The sequence below is a fragment of the Apodemus sylvaticus genome, chromosome 9 (assembly GCF_947179515.1).
Source record: "Apodemus sylvaticus chromosome 9, mApoSyl1.1, whole genome shotgun sequence".
In the NCBI taxonomy this organism is placed as follows: domain Eukaryota; kingdom Metazoa; phylum Chordata; class Mammalia; order Rodentia; family Muridae; genus Apodemus; species Apodemus sylvaticus.
Window position 1 is genome coordinate 54101505 of NC_067480.1, and position 23999 is coordinate 54125503.

Here is a 23999-nt window from a genome sequence, read left to right on the forward strand (position 1 = left end):
TGACACTGTTATTTCCAGATCAGTAAAGGACAGTGGACTAGTCCTAAAGCCTGAATATAAGGTCCAAATGAGGGTGTCTTGGTCTCCTTAGATCTGAAGCTTCCTTGCACCCATGTCTGTTCATCTTCTTTATATCCACGCTTCTCTCCATTCTACCTATTTTTAACTATAACTGTTCCCACTGAATAAACTATCAGAACTGATCATTCAAATTATACTCCTAGGCCTGCAGGAAACCTAAGAATCTGGGCCTGCCAGTGAAAGTGATCCTACTTTAATCTCAGAAATCTCCCTTCAGGCAGCACCCTGGCAGGCGGGAAGCAGGCAGCGGCACGCAGGCCTCTCCAGGCTCCGCAAAGCCGCCTCCTCCTACAGGTCCCCGGAGGCCGGGCGTCGCGGGGAGCTGGCCTCGGGCTCGGGCGGTTGCGCCTAGGGAGGCCCGTAGGAAAGCATCATGAGGGGCGATTCAGGGTCTCCGCTGGAGGAGGACCAGGCGGTGAGCGACGAGGGGGCGCCTGACCCGGAGTGTGGCGAAGTGGAGGTGTCCTAACCAGCAGTGACCACCGCCGAGCCGGGAACTGGGGGGTGGCCGGGAAAGGGGCAGCACTGCCCGAGGGGTGCGGCGGGGCCGGATCCGGGCGGTACACCTGGGCGGGCCCCGCAACAGGCGATCAGTCCCACCCAACATCCCGGCGCCCTGGTCAACGTTGCCATGACGACGCCTCCCAGAGGCTCTCGGCTGCTGACAAGGCCAGAGAGGAAGCTGTTTCCGGTGGGGAATTTGAATCCTGGTCTGGTCACGCTATGCCCATCCCCACGCAAACAACGATGACCTCCTGGGAAACTGTGGGTGAACCCCCTCCGCTCCTGGGGACGTTGGCCGACGCTGAGGTTTTCCTTTAAGCTTAATCTGAAAGGGGTCAGACCGGGTTGCCCCAATACCTCCGGCGAGAATGGGTGGGGACCCTTTGGGCCCAGTAGCCCAGGAGGCGCAGCTCGATGACGCTCTGCGCCTGCGCCTGCGCGGGGCGGGGCGGGGCGAGCCGGGGCGGGGCGGGCCGCTGCCGTGCCCTGTGCTCTGCTGTGGTCTGGAGATGGGGAAGAAGCAGGTGGTTAGCGAGCCTCAGGTACTTTTAAGCTGTTGGGAATTTAGTCTCCTCCTGTTCAGAGGTTCTGCTTCTGAGGGGCTTAGAGTTGCGGTTTCTAGATGAGTGAAATGTTTCATTTTTGCGGGACTTTTGAAATATCTTGAGGACTGGGTCCCACTTTCATAGCATCTTATGAATAGTAGTGCTTTTGTAGGACTACTATTCTACCCCAGTTGTCATTTTTACTGCTTAGGACATCGTCAGTGTCCTAATTTTGTAGCATTTTCACGAATCTGTTGGAATGAATACAACCGTGGATTGTGAAATGGGACAAGCAAGATTATCTTAAATCTAAGCCTTTGGAATCAGTGCCTTCTATAAGCAGCATGAAATACTTGAGCTAATACATTGACGTCTAGGCACTGCTCTTAGTGTTCAATTTTTTAAAAAAGATGTGTTTGTTTTATGAGTGTTTTGCTAGCATCCGTGTATATGCACCACTTGTGTGCCAGTTGCACACAGAAACCAGAAGAGGCTGTCCGTTTCCCTGGAACTGGAATTACTGATGGCTGTGTGCTGCTTTGTGGGTGCTGGAACTAAACCCAGGTCCGCTGCATGAGCAGTGACTGTTGTTAATGGCTAAGCCATCTCAATGATTAGCATTCTATTTTGAAAAAAATTCAGAATGCCTAACTAATGCTTCCTGAGCTCACAAGCACGACTTTTCTTACTCAAGTAGAACAGTGTAAATTCCACCAGCCCCAAATACTCCCTGTTCTAAAATATGTTATCTATTTCTCTTTAAGGTAACTTAGAAAAGCATGTTACTTGGTGGCATAAAACCTTAGTTGGCTTTCTACTTAATAAAACTAAATCCATATTCCTTCTCGTAGTATGCAAGGTCTTAATTAATCTGGCATCTGCCTTCCTGTCCTTTGTAACTGTGCCCCAGCCTTGCTCCTCTTTACCTAGAGCTCTTTGTGCCCAGGCTTTCTTGAAAGCCTTAACCTTTGCTTCTCATTGCCTATAAATGAGCTCCATTGCCAAAAGGAGCGTTAGCTCCTTTGCTATGAAGACCTCAGCTCAGATAATGTCAAAGAGGCTTTCCCTAAGTAAAGTATCACTCTGCATTCCTTATATGTGGTTATTGTATGTAAACACACACTTGAGCATGCAGGCACACACATGCATGTACAGACACACATGCATGCACATACACACATGCATGCATGCACACACACAAGCACACATATGCATAGGCATGCTCGCACACATTTATATGGCATGGTCTAGTTTTATCCGTGCATGCAACGTTATCTTCCAGTACTTAACCACTAACGGAAGGTGTGCAAAGGGAGGCGAGCCCTGTTTGATCCTTTTCTGAATGCTCAGAGTACGCCAGACTGGTTGAAATGGAAGAAGAGAAGAACTTTACACGGGATGTAGGAACAGCAGAACAGATCTAAACCCGGCACTCCAGTCTACATCACCACCTCCTGGGTTTCACTGATAAACAATCCTCCAAAGATTGGAAGATAATTGCTGATCCATTTTATTTGATAGCATCTGGACAGTGGGCTTTTAAAAGAGTAGCTTTGTGGTACTTGAGATAAATGAAGCTAAGATTAACCCAGCTTTTACTGATGAGATCTTTGCCTCTCCCCTACCCTATAGCGTCCTCCACGAGCACTTCCACCTGTGCCAAGGTAAAAACAGTTTACGGTCATTTAATTATTGAACTGTAAAAATGTAAAGTAAGTAGAAAAAATTTAATTATATGGTTGAAAAACCTACAATACTTCATTACAAAAAAAAACCTTCCTGGAATTTTTAGAAGTCTTCCTAAGAAGTTTCATGAGAATAATTGTTGAGTAATTGTAGAAAGCCCTCAATCTAGCACGGAGGAGTGATAGGTCTGTTCTAAGAGTGCTGGTGTCCTGTTTACCAGGATTCTCCGAGGCCCTTGTGTTTGCAGAATATTCCGGCAGAGCTTAAGCCGATTATAACCAGTGACAAAGAAGAGTTCCTAATCTGCTTAGAGCCTTTAATTAACAGACAGTAGCGAATGTGTATTTGTGCTTTCAAAATATTTTTTTAGCAGTGCTATTAAACAATATACTATTTACAAATAATAAGTCAGTTTATAAACTGGCTAACAGTATGTGAAAGTTAGTTTTATTTTTAAGGTTGTAATAATGTAAGTCAATTTTTAGCCAGACAATAAAATAGATATCCAATTAATAGTTTCTTTTCTCTTCTTCCTTTTTCTCTTTTTTTCTCCTCCTTTTTCCCCACTTCTGTAAAATTTGGCCGGGGGTCACGTGAAGTGCTATCCAAGGTGAGTTAGTTGGCTCTTAGTGTAAACAGTCCTAAATGCATTTACCTGCCTGGACTATGTAGGCCTCAAGGTGGGGACAGTGGCACACACCTGCAGTCCCAGGCCCTTGCTGGCTGAGGCAGGGGAGCTGCTTAAGTGCGGGAGTTGACAGCCAGTATGGTACCAGTCAGCCCTTGCCTTAGGATAATAATAACAGTGATGGTGATAATGATGCTCTTCTCTGACTCCTTAGTGTGTTCTACTTTGAATTGAATCTAAATGTATAGTCTATAAAACCACAGTGCCCACTTGTTTCCACAATCTCCCGTGACTGCCATTTGAAAGTTATGTGTGGTGTACAGTAATAGGTTGCTCTCTGCAGTTGCCTTGACTTACTAATAGCTTTGTGATAGACTGTACTTTTTCTCTTCTCCTTTAGTCAGGCTAGGCAAGGTTGTACTACACTAACAACCCCAAAGGTTTTGTTCACTTAGTGTTTTCCTAGTTTGTTGGAAATAGTTTAAGGATGGACCAGCTTAGTAGGTGAAGGTACCTGGTGCCAAGCTGAAACCAGAGTTAGAGTCCCAGAAGGGACCCACGGGGACGAAGGGAAGAACTGACGCCGGCAAGCAGCCCTCTGACATCTACATACAAGGTGTGGTGTGCACACTTGATGTACACACACCTATACCCACCTCTCTCTCTCTCTCTCTCTCTCTCTCTCTCTCTCACACACACACACACACACACACACACACACACATATGTATATACATAACATAAATAAATGTTAAGTTTTTTTTTCTCTGAAGAAAAAGCCCAAGTAGGTTAATTTCAAAGCCCAAGTCCGCTGGGCTCCACTCCAGAGCAGTTGCCTTTGTTGATGCTGCAGTGAGACTGAGGCTGCATTGTCATGTGAGTCTGTCATCCTTACACGAAGCTTCTTCCCTTGACGTGCAGCCATGGCATATGTGACACACATCATGTCTCCAATCCAAGCACTGACCACATTTCACCCCGCTTAGCTTCTTATGTCGACAAGATCGGGCCCTTCAGTGCTGCAGACAGATACATGCCACATCTTTTCAGCTGCCTGGCCGGAACCAATCTAGATTGTAGTACCTCAGTGCCAGGCACTGGAGACTGTATGGGACAGGTGTACATTTCTTGAGCCAACTTTCTAAGTGACAGTTGTAAACACCACTGGGCATCAGGTATGCTGGCACCACGCTGTGGTTCTGGCCTTGTCAGCTTCTGCCCTTTCTTTCCCTCTGTGTAAATGTTGATTGACTCCAGAGAAGAGAGGAAACGTCTTCCTTACTAGAAATTCTGTTCCAGCTGATTCTCTGCCTTTCTTGTTGCCCTTTGTTTTATAGACGATATTCCACTTAGTCATCCTAAGAAAAAGAAGTCCAGAACAAAAAGCACACTAGGTAAGATGTCTGCATTATGGGTGATGACAAGTTTTCCCAGGACCTTAAGCATTATCAGCATTGATTACAAATTACAGAGAGACCAAGTCACCGATGAGTTGGGATCAGTGGGTCAAGACCATGGGTAGCCTGAGATTGACTAGATTCGTTCACAGAATGAAGCACTGTGCCACCTGTGTTTAAATTTACAGTATTGTTGGGCTCTTCAGGTCTTTGATCCGAGACAACGTGAGTGGTCTGAAGCTCTGCTAGGCTCTAGACCCTTGAATGTAATAATAGATTTAGTCACCTGGGATTCTTAACTCTCCCATTCTGTGTTAGAGCAAGACCCTGAAGATGCTCACATCATCCATGTCTTCAAGCTTTAATAGCAAGCAACCCCAGGACGCTCTTCTGCTGCCCTGGCAATCCTGGATGGCCTATTGATAACCCAGACTTAACACATCTAGAATGCGTAGCCTTCAATAGTCAGTTTTTGGTTTTCTTTATTTTCCTCATGGGTTTGAGACCTCAGAGTAACCTTCAGTTGATTTCTTAACTCTCTACTTAACATCTCTCCCAAGCCTAAAAAGTCTGTGTAGTAGCGATGCTTTGATTTTTGTTGCTGATGTTGATTTGGTTTTTCTTATATAAAAGGAATCATATTCTGTAGGTACTGTCCTAGCTCTTCATAGAGCATTGTAGGTATCCCTAAGTGGTGATTTTGTAATGTTACAATATTATTAATCTTTAACTTCATATTGTTTAATTTACGTAAAGATCTCATTTTAAAAGAGTGTTGCAGTTCTACATACAGTCGTGTGCGGTGTGGTGTGTGGTATGGCGAAGGTAGGGCATAGACCGCCAGCAGTGGGAGCCTTGGTGCTGTTGATAACAAGGGGTCTGCTGACTTGCCTTCAAGGACGTCTCTCTTATTTTCTGCCCATGAAGCATGGGAGTGCCACCTTTTCAAGTCTGTAACAATTTTGCATTGTCAGTCACTGATTCAGTGAATGAAAGGTAGTTTGTCTTTCGTTTGCATTTCTTAGATATTTTTCCCAGTGCTAAGATAACCCTGGCCCCACATGCTGTGCCGATGATCTTCCAAGAACCTCCATCTTCAGCCCAGAGTTGGCCTTCGGAATACCAGTGGGGCTGAGAGCATTCGTCTTTTGTTTTTCAGCATATTTTCCCTTTTCTTTTTCAAGGAATAGCAGTGAATAGAATGATTCAACTTTCCCAAATAATGTTGAAATTTCGGAAATTTGGTTTCCTTAGGGGAAATGTTGAAACTCCTAAATGACCTGTCAGCTCCAGTTAATAATTCATGGTGACTTAATCCCATGTTACCTTACAAGTGAAAGACTGAGCTGTAGAGGCAGATACGCTTCTTAGGGCAGGAAACAAGAGCGTTGTCTGTGATGTCAGTTTTAATTCCGCTGCACCTTTTTCAGTGCTCTGAATGTTCTGAAGCAGTTTCTCCTGCTCTGCATTAAGCGGTGGCCTTCTTTTCAGCCCTCCCCCTTCCTCAGCTTGCCTGTTGCCATGTTGATTTCATCTTCAGCATAGAGCCCGGAGTGAGAGGAGAGGAGCTGTGAACTCAGTGGAGAGGCACAATCCAGAGGAGGGGTGTGGATGCACAGAAAACACCGCAGGGGCCCTTGACCGTCTCTGTAACTCCGTGCTCTCTGCTCAGGTTGACGTGTTTTTCTCTTGTCCTCCGGCAGCTGCTGCTCCTTCGGAAGGCCTTGCTGAGCCTGTTGTTAACAGGAGGGCTGAGGGCAGTGAGCCGCCGGCTGCAGAACTCAAGGAACACCCAGAAGCTCCTGCTCAGAGGAGACAGAAGAAGATAAGAGCACCTCCTGGTACGTGAGGAAAGAGGGCTAGCCTGTGGCAGAGGTGGTGATTTTGTTCCCGTAGGTGGGTTCTTGCTTTCTTCCTTAAGATACTTTCCATTTCAAGTCCAATGACTCAGACCCTTTTCCAGGTCTCTTTGATGAAGAATATGTAGACTATGAGAGAAGAAGAAGAAGTAAATGAGAGAGAGAGAGAGAGAGAGAGAGAGAGAGAGAGAGAGAGAGAGATCAGGTCTAAAATAGAAAGCTCAAATCTCAGTGCATGTAAGAATTTAGTTAATGAAATGGACATTTCAGATTAGTAGGGCTAGAGTGAATTCTGTATTAGGAAGGATCTAATAAAGCAGCAGTCACCGTTTATTGAGTATTTGTGACTCAGGCAGTGCTCTCTCCATGTGAACAAAAAATGTAAGTGTGTGTGTGTGTGTGTGTGTGTGTGTGTATGTGTAACAAGTTAGCAGTGCTATTTGTTTTTTAAATTTGAAAATCTAGGACGAGCTGAGCCTGGTATATGCCTGTAGTCACAGCACTCACAATGCTGAGTGAGGTAGAAGGATTGCAAGGTGTAATGAATTCCGGGCCTGAGCTAAGCAACCTCATACCTCAAAAAAGACCACAATATTAAAATAAAATCTAGTGATAATGGGAACAGAAACACTAATACAGAAATAGGAGCATAAATCGCCTCAGCCTATCCAGATGTCTAAGAATAGAAGCAGCTGTAATATTTGATACAGTCAAAGGATATTAGCTTAAAAGTAGAAATGGGTAACCATCAGAACACTGTGGTCCTGTTTAATAATCACAGTTTAGAAAAACCGAACCAACAAAAAGCCCAAACCAAAAAACAAGGTGGAGGAGAATCAGACCAAAGGAAGTTTGGGCTCTGGGGACCTGCTATAGCCATTCTACATGCACACAGCCTTGCTGGTCGGGTGCTGTAGCATTTCTCTCTTTTCTTCTGAGGCAGGGTCTTGTGTAACACACACTTGCCTTGATGTGTAGCCAAGGCTTGAACTTCCTCACCTCCTCCTTCCTCACCTCCTACACCAGCTGAGCGACGTCTGTAGCTCTTAACTTTCTACGATTTTAAAGCCCTGGTTCTTGTTTTGTTTTACCCAGAATGACCGTTGTGTACTGTTCTGCCTGTATTGTCTTTCTAGCCTGGGCTGCATTTTAGTAAAATAGTTTGAAGGGTTGAGCCTGTCTGAGGGAACTAGTGTTTTCAGGTGGGAAGAATAGCTAATGGTCAGGTGGCTCTGTCCACTTGTTGGAACGTAATGGCTACGCTGGGTGCAGAAGAGTGACGGTCATAAACTGAGACCCCTGCACTCTGAGAAAGCCTGCTTGTTCGGTTGGTCTGTGGCTTTGGGTACTGTGGATGATGATCAACAGTTCCCAAACTCACACAGGTCACCTTTACTGACCTGTGAGGGCCTCACTGTGCCTTTGCACGCGAGCTCTGACTGATGGTGGACCCTGCTTCCTCTCAGGGACTCTGTAAGTCTGTGTGACTGATGTTGAGTCTCCTATGAGCTTCCCTGTAGGATCTGCATCTCCGGGGTGTTGTAACTGGTGCTGGAATATGAGGCGCCGTTTGACAGCTCTGATGGAGAACTGTTGGTACTGTGCCTGGGCTACCTGGGGCTGCTCCACTTTTCCTGAGTTTGCTTTTGTTCCTTCGCTGTAATAAACTAACTGCAAATGTAATGACTTCTGAGTCCCGTGAGTCCTGCAAACAAGTTGCCAAACCTGGCGGTACTCCAGAGCTGGGGATTAGTGTTCGGTTGCGTTTGTTTGAGACAGGGTCTTACTGTGTGGCCCTTGCCAGCCTGGAGTTTAACTGTGTAGTCCAGGCTTGTCTCAAATTTACAGAGATCTGGCCGTCTCTCCTTCTGAGCACTGATATTAAAAACATTAAAAACCACTGCACCAGCCAACTTTTTCAGTTAAAAAATTTTACACTTCTATATTTTAAATATATAATTTCAAGTTTTAATGTCAACCACTATAGAAAAAAATTAAGAAATCTAATCCTAGTGGACATGTTGGCACACGCCTTTAGCAGGCAGTTCTCTGAGTTTAAGATTAACCTGGTCTACATGGCAAGTTCCAGGGAAGATGAGACTGCACAGTGAGTTTGTCTCAAACAACAACACTGCCCTTGGCAGAAAAGAATTGGTCTAACCAAAAGTCTGAAAGTCCTCTCCTCTCACAAAAGTTGTGTATTGTTTTTATTTCTACCTTGTAATCATGTGACACATCTTATTTTCAGAGTTGGAGACTTCCTTCACTGAAAAACCGTCTAGTCCATCTTTACTACGGAATGAAAACGGCATTGATGTGGAGCCTCCTGAGGAGGCCGTGATTCCGAAACCTCGAAGGAAGACAAAGTAATAGACCGGTCATCCTTTGAGCTGTTCCCGAGCTAGGGCTGGGGTTTATCCCAAGCAGGAGCTCCTCACTGGGTCTCAGAAAACACCATGGCTGTGTGTGTCAGGATGAGCAGTGTTACAGAAATGCACTGATGCTAGGGGGAATGTGGGAAGAAAAGAAGAGAAGAGATGAGAAGAGACGAGAAGAAAAAGAATAGTGTATGGAAATAGCCCAGGGACTCATCTCTAAGAAAGCATTAACAAAGAAAATATTTTCATATAAGTTGCAAACCTGACATAAAGAGTAATCTTTAAACAAAGCTACTATGCTTTGTTTCTTCATGTTAATGGATTTGAAATATTTTGAAATAATCTTAACCAATGTGTTTTAATATAGGAAAATAACTATTATATAGCCATATACATTATACATATTTTAAATAATAACATAATTGTTAAAATACAAACAACAGCATACTTAAAAGTATGCTGGAAGTTGCATAACATTAATGTTTGTACCTAAAAAATAACTACAAACAGTAACCAGTTAACATTTAGAATTTAATAATTTGAAGCCAGGAGAAATCTAGTCCAGTCAGTGTCCATTCTCTAGATGAGAAGACTGAGGCTCACAGCAATGTGTGTAGTTAATAACAAATCTACTTGTGAAAACGGCATATTTCTTTCACTCCAAGTTCAGGACTCTTTCCATTATATTCATGGGTAATTTCTTACATGAGTCTTTAAAAATTCAAGAATTATCTATTATTTCAACGATTTTCCCTGGTTTCAGGAAGAAGCAGCCAGCTGAGCCGCAGTATGCTAGCGAGCTAGGGGTGGAGGATGAAGACATAGCCACGGACGAGCAGACTCTAGATCATCACGCCAGGTTCACGGCACCCACCGGAGCGAGCCAGCCTGTTGGCAAAGTGTTTGTGGAAAAAAGCCGTAAGTAACTCCTTGTTTGTAATACAGTTGCTCTAAATATTGTACAGGGATATCTTTAGGCTGGTAATGATGGTTCTGATGACCTGAGTGAAGGAAATTAAACAGAAATGTGGAAGAAAACTGACCCATAAAACTAGTCATTACACTATTTTTTCCCCAACTAGGTTTTATTTGTATTTAATTGAAAATAGATTTTTTTTCCGTATATAATCTTCTGATTTCAGTTTCCCCATCCCAACTCAGGCATTACCCTGAAGTAATTACCATCTGCCTCCTTTGAGACAGGATCTCTCATTGGGCTAGAGCTCCCAAACCAGGCTAGCTGGCCCTCTGTGTGGTCACGCTAGGGCATGGCCGCTGTGCCTAGCAATTTTAGGTAGGCTCTCGGGCTGAGTCAGGTCTTTGTGCTTGCGAGGCAAGCATTTACTACCTGGGCTACCCCCACACCCTCTTTCTTAGAGCAATCGTTTTATTCTTGTTTCCTTTGGTGTAAAAACTTGCCTATTTGACTATCCAGTAAGACAGGCACAAATGCTTCTGTTGACGCACCAGGAATGGGTTTTTTTGGGTGTTTTTTTGTTTTTTTGTTTTTTTGTTTTTTTTTGAGAACATTAGTCATTCTTTTATCCTTTAAACTATCTGAGCAATGGGTTTTGTGAAGGTAACTGAGATGGAGTCTGCCTGCTTCCTGATCCATTTCTGGATTGCTATACTTAAAGAAGAAAATCACCACAGTGCAAATGTGAGATTCCCCAGTCCCGCTCCAGAATCTCAAGAGAACTTTGTGACGTAGCCTACTTCTCCCTGCCAGGCCAGCATCTCTTCCCAAGAATTTTAAAGAATAACTTGCCTTGATAGTGTAAACATTTTAAATACTTTTTAAAAAATTATTTATTTTAAAAGCTTATTTATTTTTATTTTATATGTATTAGTGTTTTGCCTATGTATATTCTGAGTGTGTATCTTGTGCCTACAAAGTTGGAAGAGGTCGTCTAATCTTTGGATCTAGAATTACAGTGGCTGTAAGCCACTGTGTGGGTGCTGGGAACTGAACCCAGGAACTGTGAGCACAGCAAGTACTCTTAACCTCTCAGCCATTTCTCTAGTCCCCAGCATTCTCATCTTAAAATTCCTAGAGTCTTTAAATTACTTCTAATTCTGAGTTGAAAGTTCATTGTTGATTTCATTCAATATAGTTGATCTTAATATTGTTATTTTGACATCAGCCTTGGGTTAAGAAGAAAGCTTATTGACATTGCATTATTATTTTTTCTTTTTAAATATGAAGAAACTTGGAGCTGGAGAGGTGGCTCAGCAGTTAAGAGCACTGACTGCTCTTCCAGAGGTCCTGAGTTCAATTCCCAGCAACCACATGGTGGCTCACAATCATCTGTAATGGGATCCAATGCCCTTTTCTAGTGTCTCTGAAGAAAAGGACAGTGTACTCATATACATAAAATAAATCTTTAAAAAAAAGAAAGAAAGAAAAGAGTGAAGAAATTATATGTCTAAGCAGCCAAAGGTGAAAGAAAAGGAAAAAAGTTACAGTCAAGGGAAATTTTAGATTATGAAAAACAGCAGATTTCACCCTTAGTTTCTTTCGCCCTCCTTGTTTATTACTTAGGTTTGGAGCACATGTGATTGTGTGTGAGATAGACATGTGACACGCGGATGAGCTCAGGACAGCACTGTGGAGCCGGTTCCGTCCTGCTGCCTCTGCATGCGTCTGAGGCAGCGTCTTTACTTCAGCAGCCATCTTGCAGGCTCCTTTGTTTTTTATCTAGATTTTATTTTATTTCAGTTACTTGCGTGAGTGGCGTGGAGGCCAGAGGTGCCAGATCCCGCAGGGCCTGGAGCTGCAGGCTCTCTCTTGCTAGCCTTAGTGATTGTGCTCTGTCTGGTCTGCACTCCCAGGGAGATTTCATGCGGCGGATCGTTCAGAACTGATAAAGACCACAGAAAACATAGACGTGTCAATGGACGTGAAGCCGTTGTGGACTACCCGCGACGTGGCGCTTTCCGTGCACAGAGCTTTCAGGTGGCTGCCTTTTGTTGGTGTTCATTAAGCAGATGTTAATTGGATACCGTCATTTACAACAAAAGAAATGTGGCTGTTCTGTACTTTGTAAACAATTTGACAATTAAAAATGATATGTAGATTTATTTTTGTAGACATCCCACTGTTCTTTTCATAATATGTTAAATTTTATTTTATTTGAGGAGATTTTAAAAATACCTAGCTTTTTATTTTACTGGTTAATATATAATTAAACTCGGGCTGGAGAGATGACTCAGTGGTAAAGAGCATTGTCTGCTCTTCCAAAGGTCCTGAGTTCAAAATCCCAGCAACCACATGGTGGCTCACAACCATCTGTTATGAGATTTGACGCCCTCTTCTGATGTGTCTGAAGACAGCTACAGTGTACTTACATATAATAATAAATAAATCTTTAAAACAATAATTAAACTCTCCTCTGCAGGATGATTGGTCTGTTCTCTCATGGCTTCTTGGCTGGCTGTGCTGTGTGGAACATCGTTGTGATCTACGTTCTCGCAGGAGATCAGTTGTCTAACATCTCCAACCTTCTGCAGCAGTACAAGCCCTTGGCTTATCCCTTCCAGAGCCTTCTTTACTTGCTTTTGGCTCTAAGTACAGTGTCAGCATTTGACAGGTAAGGCTGTTGTGACCGTGGGGCCTTCTAACCTTTCTTTAGGAAGAAATAGTGAGCAATATATGTTACTGTGACTTCTCAAGGTAGAATAATTGTTTTGTTTTTTTTTTTTAAGATTTATTTATTTTATGTTTATGAGTACATTATAGCTGTCTTCAGACACACCAGAAGAGGGCATCAGATTTCATTACAGATGGTTGTGAGTCACCATGTGGTTGCTGGGAATTGAACTCAGGACCTCTGGAAGAGCAATCAGTGCTCTTACCCTCTGAGCCATCTCTCCAGCAGAATAATTGTTTTTTAAGCCAGTCTTTGGATTAGCATGGCCTTGTCTTCATTTCACTGGATCCATAGAGATCTTGCTTCCAAATGAAGTCACCTTCATAAGGACTAAGGTTAGACCTTCACCACTTATTTTGTGGGAAGACAGGTTAACCCATTTTAAAAGATATCAGTAGGACTGGAGCGATGGCTCAGTGGGTAAAGATGCCTGCTGTCAAGCCTGCTGTCTCTTTTGCTACCTAGGACCCACATTGTGGTAGGAGACAACCAACTCGTACCTCCGCATGTGCATCATAGTGCAAGGTGTGTGTGTGTGTGTGTGTGTGTGTGTGTGTGTGTGTAAGTAGACTAGAGAAGGGGACACCACCAAGGGAAGAACGTTGTGCCACATTACAGCTGCACAGTGACAGAGAGCTTTCATCTCATTCTAGGACTGACTTTGCTAAAACATCAGTAGCAATCCGGAACTTTTTGGCCCTGGAGCCAACAGCTTTAGCTTCTTTCCGTGAGTAATAGTTACCTTGATAACTGTGTTATAATTGAGGAGCAATTCTGTCACTTTGAAACACGAAAAATATTTGCGCAGAAGTTTTATATTATTTCTTCATATAAACCATTGCTTATAGGTCAATGAATTTGTAGTTTGAAATGTGTTAGGAGTAATTTTTTAGAACTATTTGTTTGTTTTTGTTTTTGAGGCAGGATCTGTTACATCGCTCAGGCTGGCCTTGAACTTTCTGTGTGGTTGAGGATAGCCTTGAACTTCTCATTCTGTTTGCTCTCCCTTAAGTTCTGGGATTGGCAGAGCACCCACTGCTCTGCCTGGCTTACAAGTGTTTCTCATGTGAAGATCATCTAAATGACTGTCAGAAGTTGAATTTATATGTGAGGTCCTGGGTTTAATGCCTGCACCAAAAATAATAAGTAAAGTTAAATTTGCTGGCCTTCATTACTTATTTAGCTTGTGTTTTCCACTTGGCAGACACAGCTGCCGTGGCTGTTTAGTTATGAATACCACTTGATGTATTTCTGGCATTCTACAATACATTTTCTCATGTGTTACAAGATCTATTAAAGCTAGTCTGGGTACCTTGAACAAGTCATTTACATTCTTAAAGGCCGTCTAGGCTTCTTGCCAGTCCCAATGATAAAACTGTGCTCATCTATTACACTCGGCACCGTGTCCACGCCTACACAATAAAAGCTGCCCAGTGGAGTGAAATGAGATTCTTTTGTATAATCATTCACCAAAGGGTGGATTATTTTGGTCTTAAAGTTCAATATAAATAGCAGTTAAATTTATTAGTAATTTCACTTCTTCCCCCTCAGTGTATTTTACTGCTCTAATACTATCTCTGAGTCAGCAAATGACAAGTGACAGAATCAACCTTTATGAACCTTCTGTCAATGGAAGCCTCTGGTAAGAATCCACAGTAATGCGGGGAGGAGAAGGGTAATGATACCTTCGCACATTTTCATCTGTAGATAATAATAAGGCTACATTTCTATTAATAATTAACCATGAGAAGAAAGTACCTGATCTGTTGGTTAATGGATGATGACCTTTTTATATTTTTACTTTTGTTTTTCTTGACATGTAGTTTCAAGAAACTTCTTGTGTAGGTGAGGCTGGCTTTGAACTCCTGATCATACTGCCTGTTCCTCCTAAGTGTTGTAATTACAGGCATGAGCCACTATACCCAGCTTATACCTGGACTTTTAAATGAACCATCTTCTTTTAAAACATATGCTGATGGATTGGAGGTGCTCTATGCCTTTACTCCATGCAGAGAACCTAATACCACAGAATGGTGGCGGGAGGATGGCTGGAATACAGCCCAAGAACTGAGCAAGTGGTGCTAGGAAATCAGTATGGGAGAAGCAGTATTCACAGACAAGTAGCCAGCGATAGGTTGACCAGATGGCTGAAAGTCCAGTTTTAATGAATGATAGTCTCTTTTGAGAGAGTGAATAGGTGTGGGCTAAGAGACAAAGGAGAATGTCAGTTGAAGAATAGTGCCATGATATTATTGTAAGGGAAATTGCTGGGGCTCTGAGGGGAACATTTAACTTTCATTACACTGCTATACAGAGATCTTTTTAGAGCTCACATGGGCTTTGAACTCTGCAGATGTGTGCTGGGTTTCTTCTGTTACTTGTTTTAGGAAGATCACACTTGGTATTACTCTAGGAGAGGACTACTTTTTAAAAGTATATAAAATAGTTGCATTTGGACCTTGGGGCAAAAATGAAGGAATTTCTAATGAATATTTCTCACCTCCAGGGCAGCAGAAGCCAAGGAACCGATTCTCATGCCATGGATCATAGTGAATCTGGTGGTGGCTCTTCTGGTTGGTTTATCCTGGCTCTTTTTGTCTTACAGGCCAGACATGGATCTTAGTGAAGGTATTAAACTAAAAAAAGATAGAGGTATTGTGCAATTTCTCCCACGATCAGTCTTGCAATAACTTCAAAAATAAATACATTTAAAATAAACTACTGGAAGGGCAATGAAAATAAAAAGGTCTCAGAAGAAACAGGGAGGACTTAAGAGAGTCGGAGTCTGGAAACATTTCCTGAGGGTCCTCACTATGTGTGTGTGTGTATGTAAATATCATACATATGACAGTAAATAATTTAACCGAACTATATACAATTAATCTTGACAGATAACTACAGAACATATAATTTAATAATAATAATAATAATTTAATAATAATAAATGTTCTCAACACATTACCTGGTAATAAGGAGCTAGGGAATTTCCTTGCATCCCAAACCACTAAAAAGAAAAAAATCTGAGGCTATGGAGAATTGCCACCTAATAATATTCACTTCTCTATTTTAAGCCTTAGATATTTTTGCTGATTTTCCACTGAACAACCTAGATGTTTAACCATTCTACTGAATGTGCCCTCAAGTGCTGGGCTTATTTGTTCCATTTATTTCATGCAACATTGAATAGCTACTGTCAGCTACATTTTAAGATGCAGGATGAGAGCACTTTGCATACTAGCCTTATTCATCTTATCTACATGAAGGTGATGGAGAGACACTCAGGTTTATCCTGTGTCCTCTGAATGTTTGTATCACAGCTGAAGAAAGTCAAAGTAGGAAACATCAGTCTTCGAAATGGAGCCGACTTCACATAAGTATAGCCTTTGCTTTGGAGACTGAGGTTTTATTAATGTGGACAGCAAAATAAAAATGTAATCTGTGGCTAGTCAAAAGATACACTTTCAAGTCCATTCATATTCCCGACATCTTTGAAGCTTGTTTTGACCAGATTTTTTACATTCTGTGTTAATAGGACACAAAGAGACCTGAAGATCTAGAGTGACTTGCCTTTCTACAACAGAGAGGTGGCTGGTTTGAGATAAATATCAGAAAGGCAATTGAATAGAAAACACTAGCATCCAATTATTTAAAACGTCATCAGCACAGCCTCTGTCATACTCAGAGAAGCAAGAGATTCTCACCTAACGTTGACACAGACTCTTATTTCATTGTCTAACAGTATTTTCTTATTTTACTTATTATTTCTTATTTTAATGTGCCCAGTGCCTAGTGAAGTCACTAATCTCTGGACACATGGGTCTTTTTAGAACACTCCTGTTAGCTAGCTCATTTGCAGATGCTCTAGGAATACTTGGTAGTTTACTGTTCATTGTACTCCCTTGACAGGGCTTCTACGCTGTCATTTGTTCACTCGTGAGCACTGTAGTTGCACCATCTCCACCCCTCCCTCTCTCCTCCTAACTTCTCCTGTGTCCCTTCCAAATTCAGGATCCTTTCTCCTATCATTTTTCTTCCATTTATAGATGTAAAATGTGTATATGTGGGCATGTACATAAACATACAGTCTGTTGAGCCCACTTGGTGTTTTCCATGTATACATATGTACCAAACCAGACATATGTCCATGTATACATATACCAAACCAGACATATGTCCATGTATACATATACCAAACCAGACATATGTCCATGTATACATATACCAAACCAGAATGCCATTTCTTTGTGTGTTTCATTCAGGATTGTACTTTTTTACCTTGCAGTTCTCATGTTGGTCCGCTAAATATCCTGTGCTTTCTTCAGTTTGCTGTATTGTGGACTTTGGGCCTGGGTAGCTGTTCAGCTGGCAAAGTGCTTGTTACATAAACACTAGGAGATGAATTTAGGTCTCCAGTGCCTGTGTAAAAGCAGGCAGGGTGTTGTACACCTGTAGCCTCAGCACAGGGAGGGAGGAGACGGGGATCCCGGAGTCCATGGCCAGCTAGCCTGGCCAAATTGATGAGCTCCAGGTTCAGTGAGAGACCCCGTCTCAAAAATAATGTGGAGGGTGATAGAGGAAGACACCTGACATCAGCCTCTAGCAGCTGTGTGTGTGCACACAGTCATATGAACATGTACACACAGCATACTTACGCACACACAAAAATGTTGCTCATTGTGTGCTTTGCTGTTTTTTTTTCTCATGAGGTATGGGTTTTGGACATTCAAAGAATTTTTTAATCTAATGGCTTATATCACAGGACTTTCATGGTTTGTATTCTCAAGGTTTAATTTTTTTATATTTCTTAGCATTTTAATGATAAATTGAATTCCTATGTAAAATAATAGTATGAAAAATAATTATATGAAAATGTCAACTAATAGCACTTTGTATTGTTGCTGGGACTGACACTATACCTGGCTGGCTTGTACAGGGCTCTGTCTCAACTGCAAAGTACACAGTACATCTAGAATTCCAGAAACCTGCTGTCTTTTAAGGATGATCAATTTAAAAGTGAAGACAAAATGAGGATAATACCTAGCTTATTGGGACTTTTGGAGATGAAATGGGATAGCAGAGTGGAGGTGCTCTAGCAGACACTTAGTGTTGGCTCTGAATCCTTCCCTCTCCCCTGCTTCTTGAATCACCTGGTCACCGTAGAATTAGATCTCTTAGCTCTTTTAATGACCCTAGTGACTTAATTTCTTGGTAAGTTGTGTTAATGTTGACTTTATTATGTGTAGTTTATTTTTAGGAGGTTTATAATAAATTTAATGCTTGAACTTTTAAAATTATGAAACATGTCCACTTGCTACTAGCTTAGCTTTTAGATTAAAAACTCGCTGATTAATTCATCCTTGTCTATGAGTACTATGCCTAAGTCAGTATTTCAGCAGACTGTGACTAAGCTGCAAAACTATTCTGAGGATCGGAAAGTGTTCTAAGTATGATATTGTTATTCTCTTCTCCAGAGTTAATGTTCTTTTCTGATGTGGACGAGTACCCCGAGAAAGGAGCCAAAGCCTCTCCATAGCGCCGGCTCCTTCCCTGCAGTGACACCTGTGTTCCCCACGCCTGTTTTTACGTGTATTTTTATAAGATATGTGTACTTATAACTGAGATTTTTGTTACATAATGCTGAAATGCTACTGGAGATTATGAAAAATGTTTAAATTATATCTGGTCTTTATACCAAACATTAACATCTTTGTTATTATCACCTCAGTGATACAGGAGATAATGAGCTAAAAAAAAAAAAAAAAAAAAAAAAAAAAGCAGGTCATGTGTTTGTTTCCTGTTCTCTCAGATTTGCTGAATTCATAATTACTTTCTAAAAAGCACCAATTTAGAAAAGCCGCAACTTCAGTGTTATAAAATATACATCAAGTTTAAATGTAAATCTAGAGAGTGGGGAAGAGGGGCAGTGTCTTCATTTTATATTTTTGATGTCTTCTTATTGAACACACTGCAGTATATACCTTGTGTTTTCTGAATCTGGTCAGTGTTGTGTATCATGTAATAATTATGTTATCACTTGAATTGAAAGATGCTTTATAGCTAATAAAACAGAAATACATCTTTTTGAAAAGTTTTATAAACTGAAGATTTTTCCTTTTTCAAATCTGCACCATTTATTTTCCTATCTGGTTGCACATCAGAACCCTGTAGGGAGCTTCAGGAGAATGTGTCACAGCTCCTGTAACCTAGGATGTGGGAGGTGGAGGCAGGGCGTCACAAGCTCATTGCCACCCTCAGCTCCTCAGCAAGTTTGACTTGAGCAAGCCCGAGCGACTTGAGAGCCCATTTCAGAAACCAAAAGCAGCAACAACAAACTCAGACACAGCATGAGCAGAGCATGAGACTCATGACTTTGAGCTAACCTCTGGAGTCTCTGCTCTGACGTTTTACTGTTGATGGATTTCAAACCTGCCTGGGGTTTTAGTCTGGAAGGCAAGGGCTCTTACCATTGAGCCACCTCATTAGTCCTTCTATTTCTGCTAGTTTGCTGAGAAAGGGGTTCACTGTAGCCCGAACTGACCTTAAACTCCTGATCCCCCTTCCCCAGCCTCTTAAATGCTGAGATTGAGGGGTTCTTCTCATGACTCATAGGAAACACGAGTGGGACATCACCACCCTCGTTCTCACACTCTCGGTCAGATATCTCTAGGTTTCTGGGAAATTCCACTCTTGGGGTGGGTTCTGCATGGAAAAAAAAGCTGTCTTAACACACTTCAATGGTTCTTCAGCTGGTGTCTGTGAGCCCCGACAGCTTAAGTCAGCAACAAGACCTGTTAGAAGAGAAGGTGGCTCACAGGCTGTCGGACACATCCCCGAAACTACCGGGCCTCCCAGATTAGCACACAGCTGAATGCTATATAGAAGGTGACTGATGGTTTGATAATTGAGGTGGCTGTTCTTGAGGATTGGTCTATGCCAGCAGCATACTAGAAATATCCTTTACTCTCCGTAAAGGCAGCATCACTGAGTGGATATTCACTTGTATTATAGAATTATAACTGCATGCAGTTCTGCCATTCCTGCCAGCTTTAGTCTTCACTGATTAGCAGTGATTCTCATGTCAGCAGCAGCTGTGAGGTAGCAGTTCATCGCCTGTTTTGCAGCAACTGCAGGGATGTTGAGCTAAGGTCTGTCATATCTGAATTGTGTCATCAAGGAGAAGTAGGGAAAGGTGCTGTCAGTGTGGGGTTGTCGCTGGTTGAGCCATGGCCCCTCTCATCCCTGGAGTCCATGAGTGTATGACTTCACAGCAAAAGTGCTTTTGCAGATGTGAAAAGGGATATGAGCCTTGAAATGGGGAGAGTACCCGTTACCCCCATTGTGCAGTGGCTCAGCTAGGCAGGAGATGTTTTTAATTAATTAATTAATTAACTAATATGAGCACACCATAGCTGTTTTCAGACACACCAGAAGAGAGCATTGGATCCCATTACAGATGGTTGTGAGCCACCATGTGATTGCTGGGAATTGAACTCAGGACCTCTGGAAGAGCAGTCAGTGCTCTTAACCACTGAGCCATCTCTCCAGACCTAGATGTTTTCTAAAGGACTAAACCCTTTTCTGTGTTGTTGAAAGCTATTGGCCAGTTGTGATATTTCTGCTTATAAAGGTGGAGGGGCCTTTAGTGACCCAAAAGGCTGGGAACAGACTCTTATCCAATAGCCAACAGACATAGAATTCAGGAATTCTATCAAGGATAAGCAAGGAAGCAGTCCTCCAGAAAGTAGTACTGTTCCTGTGGTACTTTGATTTGGACTCAGTTATATCTGTGCCAGACTTAAAATACAGATGAGTAAGGTAGCAGCTTTGTATTAGCTAAGTGGCTAAGTTTGCTCAGAACGGTATAGAGAATGCAGCCTTACACTGCAGCTGGAGAAAGCTGACTATGTTAATAATGTCATAACTGACACTGGAAGAGTGGTCTTTGAATTCAGGTCTGAGAGTATAACTTAGATTTCACATCCCCTGATGTACCCCAACAAGGACACAGTCCCTGAGTAGCTGATGGAACCTACAAATCCTCCACCCGCAACAACCCAACAGTGCATGTCAAAGATTCTTTTGACCATGATGATTAGGAAAGTTCACTGCAAAAGCCTCACTGATTAACTCAAGGCAAATTGGTAAGGCTATAGACGACAATATCAGACCTGTCAAGTTGGACTCTTTGAGGATGAGGCGTAGGTTTATGGGAGCAAGGAGAAGGGAGGATGAGGCTCTCAATCTACTTAGATCTGGGAATGGAAGGATCTAGGGAAGGTTTGTGGGTACAGTCAGATGCGAGCAGGGGCTTTGTAAAATGGATGATTTCCTTCTAGAGATGAGTACCAAAAAAGTAGAAGGGCGAGTGAGCTTAGCACGTCAAAAAAATCTTTGATCATCAGTGTTTATAAACGATGAGGAAGGGGTTTTGTGCCACAGACTAAATGTGGAGGTCAAAGGACAACTTTGTGTAGTTGGTTCTCTCCTTCCCCATTCATGTGGGGTCTGGGTGGGCTTGTGCAAGGATGTTGATCTACTGAGCCAGCTCACCGGTTCAGCTCAGCATTCAAAAAACAAAACAAGTTTTATTTCTATTCATATGAGTGTGTGTTCACGCCACATGTGTATGGTGCCCTGCAGGCTAGAAGTATCAGATTTCCTAGAGCTACAAGAAGTTGTAAGCTGTCCAATGTGGGTACTGAGAACTTAGTCCTCTGAAAGAGCTGCAGGTGCTCTTAACTGCTGAGGTGTTTTCCCACGCTCACCTGTAGCAGTTTTTGGAGATTTTAAAACATCGCTGAGAGATATCTGGCTAGGTTTAATGTTAATTTTTACCTCATTTGCCTCTTCTTTGTATGCTCCCCTCTTTTTATTCAAAATCTTTTGAAGGGAAATTTATTCTAAGAATTAAAGGGCATCTGTCTATGAATGTACAGTATCATTAAAGTAATCAGAAAACATAATTCTGGTCTGCCAGCCAGCCGGTCGTGGGGCCTGTGTCCTACCAGGCAGCAGAGGGAGTGAATCCCCGCAGCTGTCTTCGCTACTTGCCGGGGCCGAAAAGTATCACTAGGTACTGAATTATCCTGAGCTTAAGATCTCTGGGGGTGCAAGCCGCCAGGGGTCTGCTTGCGCCCAGGACCTGAGCACATAGGCGGTTTGTCTGCCAGCCAGCCTGTCTGGGGGCCTGTGTCCTACGTGAGGATCAACTGAGGGAGTTACTCTCCACCACCATCTTCTCCCCATGACAGAGCAGTCGGGGAACACCTGGTTCACTGAGACAACCCAAGTATAACATTGCTTGAGGCAAGACTCAGCAGGGCTCCAAAGGCACAAAAGAGGAAGGCAGCATATCAGCACTCTGTGCCAGAGGAAACCCAGTCATCCAGTGTCACGAAATAACCTTAAAGGTCCACAGGAGGTTGAAGCACAGCCAGTGCTTCAAGACCATCTAACACCAGTGAGAAACAGATGGCTAAAGACAAACGTAGGAACATTACTAACAGAAACCAAGGCATTATGGCAGCATCTGAACCCAATTCTCCATCAACAGCTAGTCCTGGATACCCCAACACACCAGAAAAACAAGAGTTGGATTTAAAAGCACTGGTCAGGATGCTGTTAGAGGAACACATGAAGGACATAAATAAATCTCTTAAAGAAATTCAAGAGAAAAATGACCAAAAGCTAGAAGTCCTTACAAGGGAAACACAAAAATCACTTAAAGAAATTCAGGAGAATATGGGCCATAAGTTAGTAGCCAATAAGGAGGAAATGCAAACATCACTTAAAGAAATACAGGAGAACTTTGATCAACAGGCAGAAGTCATGAAAGAGGAAACACAAAAATCTCTCAAAGAATTAGAGGAAAACAAACAAGCAAGTGAAGGAACTAAGCAAAAACATTCAGGATCTAAAAACAGAAGAAGAAACAACTAAGAAATCACAAAGGGAGACAACTTTGGAGACAGAAAACCTTGGGAAGAAATCAGGGGACATAGATGAAAATATCAACAACAGAATATAAGAGATAGAAGAATCTCAGATGCCAAAGATACCATAGAAACCATGGACTCAACAGTCAAAGAAAATGCAAAATGCAAAAAAGCTTGTAACCCAAAACATCCAGGAAATCCAGGACACAATGAGAAAGCCAAACCTAAGGATTATAGGCATTAATGAGAGTGAAGATTTACAACTTAAAGGGCCAGCAAATATCTTCAACAAAATTATGGAAGAAAACTTCCCTCACCTAAAGAGAGAGATGCTCATGAATATACAAGAAGCCTACAGAACTCCAAACAGACTGGACCAGAACAGAAATACTTTCCATCACATGATAATCAAAACCCCAAATGTACTAAACAAAGAAAGAATACTTAGGGCAGTAAGAGAAAAAGGGCAAACAACATATAAAGGAAGACCTATCAGAATTACACCAGACTTCTCACCAGAGATCATGAAAGCTAGAAAATCCTGGGCTGAGCTCATGCAGACTCTAAGAGAACACAAATGCCAGCCAAGAATGCTATACCCAGCGAAACTCTCATTCACTATAGATGGAGAAACCAAGATATTCCATGACAAAACCAAATGTACACAATATCTTTCCACAAACCCAGCCCTACAAAGGATAATAGGAGGAAAACACCATTACAACGAGGGAAACTATACCCTGGAAAAAGCAGGATATTAAACTTCTTTCATCAAACCCAAAAGAAGATAACCACACAAGTATAAAATTAACATCAAAAATGATAGGAAGCAATAACCACTACTCCTTAATATCTCTTAATGTCAATGGACTCAATTTCCCAATAAAAAGACATAGACTAACAAACTGGATACGCAAACAGGACCCTACATTTTGCTGCATACAGGAAACACACCTCAGTGTCAAAGACAAAAACTACCTTAGAGTAAAATGCTGGAAGACCATTTCTACAAGCAAATGGTCTCAGGAAACAAACCGGAGTTGCTATTCTAATATCAGATAAAATTGACTTTCAACCTAATGTCATCAAAAGGGACATGGAAGGACTCTTCTTGCTGGACAAAGGAAAAATCCAACAAGAGCTCTCAATCCTGAACATCTATGCTCCAAATACAAGGGCGCCTTCCTTCATAAAAGAAACTTTACTAAAGCTCAAGGCACACATTGCACCTAACACAATTATTGTGGGTGACTTCAACACTCCACTCTCCTCAATGGGCCGATCGAGAAAACAAAATAAACAAGGAGACAGTGAAACTAATTGAAGCTTTGGACCA

The 23999-nt window shown here is 42.2% G+C and overlaps 1 protein-coding gene across 3 annotated transcripts; it reads left to right on the forward strand.

The window, feature by feature from the left end:
- Positions 1-372: 372 nt before the first annotated feature.
- On the forward strand, positions 373-18826 carry Tmem237 (transmembrane protein 237). 3 transcript variants are annotated; one of them, XM_052193393.1, is made up of 13 exons: positions 373-496; positions 2763-2794; positions 3416-3426; positions 4782-4838; positions 6545-6682; positions 8949-9066; positions 9842-9996; positions 11911-12034; positions 12477-12668; positions 13382-13455; positions 14280-14370; positions 15235-15356; positions 18200-18826. In XM_052193393.1, exons 1-13 carry the CDS (start codon positions 455-457, stop codon positions 18259-18261), a joined length of 1218 nt encoding a protein of 405 aa, XP_052049353.1. In that variant the 5' UTR covers positions 373-454; the 3' UTR covers positions 18262-18826. The 3 variants fall into 3 exon arrangements, with proteins under 3 accessions (XP_052049353.1, XP_052049352.1, XP_052049354.1); XM_052193392.1 differs by lacking the exon at positions 373-496 and adding an exon at positions 634-891; XM_052193394.1 differs by lacking the exon at positions 373-496 and adding an exon at positions 1049-1127.
- Positions 18827-23999: the final 5173 nt, after the last annotated feature.

Coding starts and splice junctions, on each gene's coding strand:
- Tmem237 (XM_052193392.1), top strand. CDS start 805: ATGCCCATCCCCACGCAAACAACGATGACCTCCTGGGAAACTGTGGGT. Junction 9,997..11,910: donor AGTGTTTGTGGAAAAAAGCC/GTAAGTAACTCC, acceptor CTGCACTCCCAG/GGAGATTTCATGCGGCGGAT. Junction 13,456..14,279: donor AACAGCTTTAGCTTCTTTCC/GTGAGTAATAGT, acceptor CTTCCCCCTCAG/TGTATTTTACTGCTCTAATA.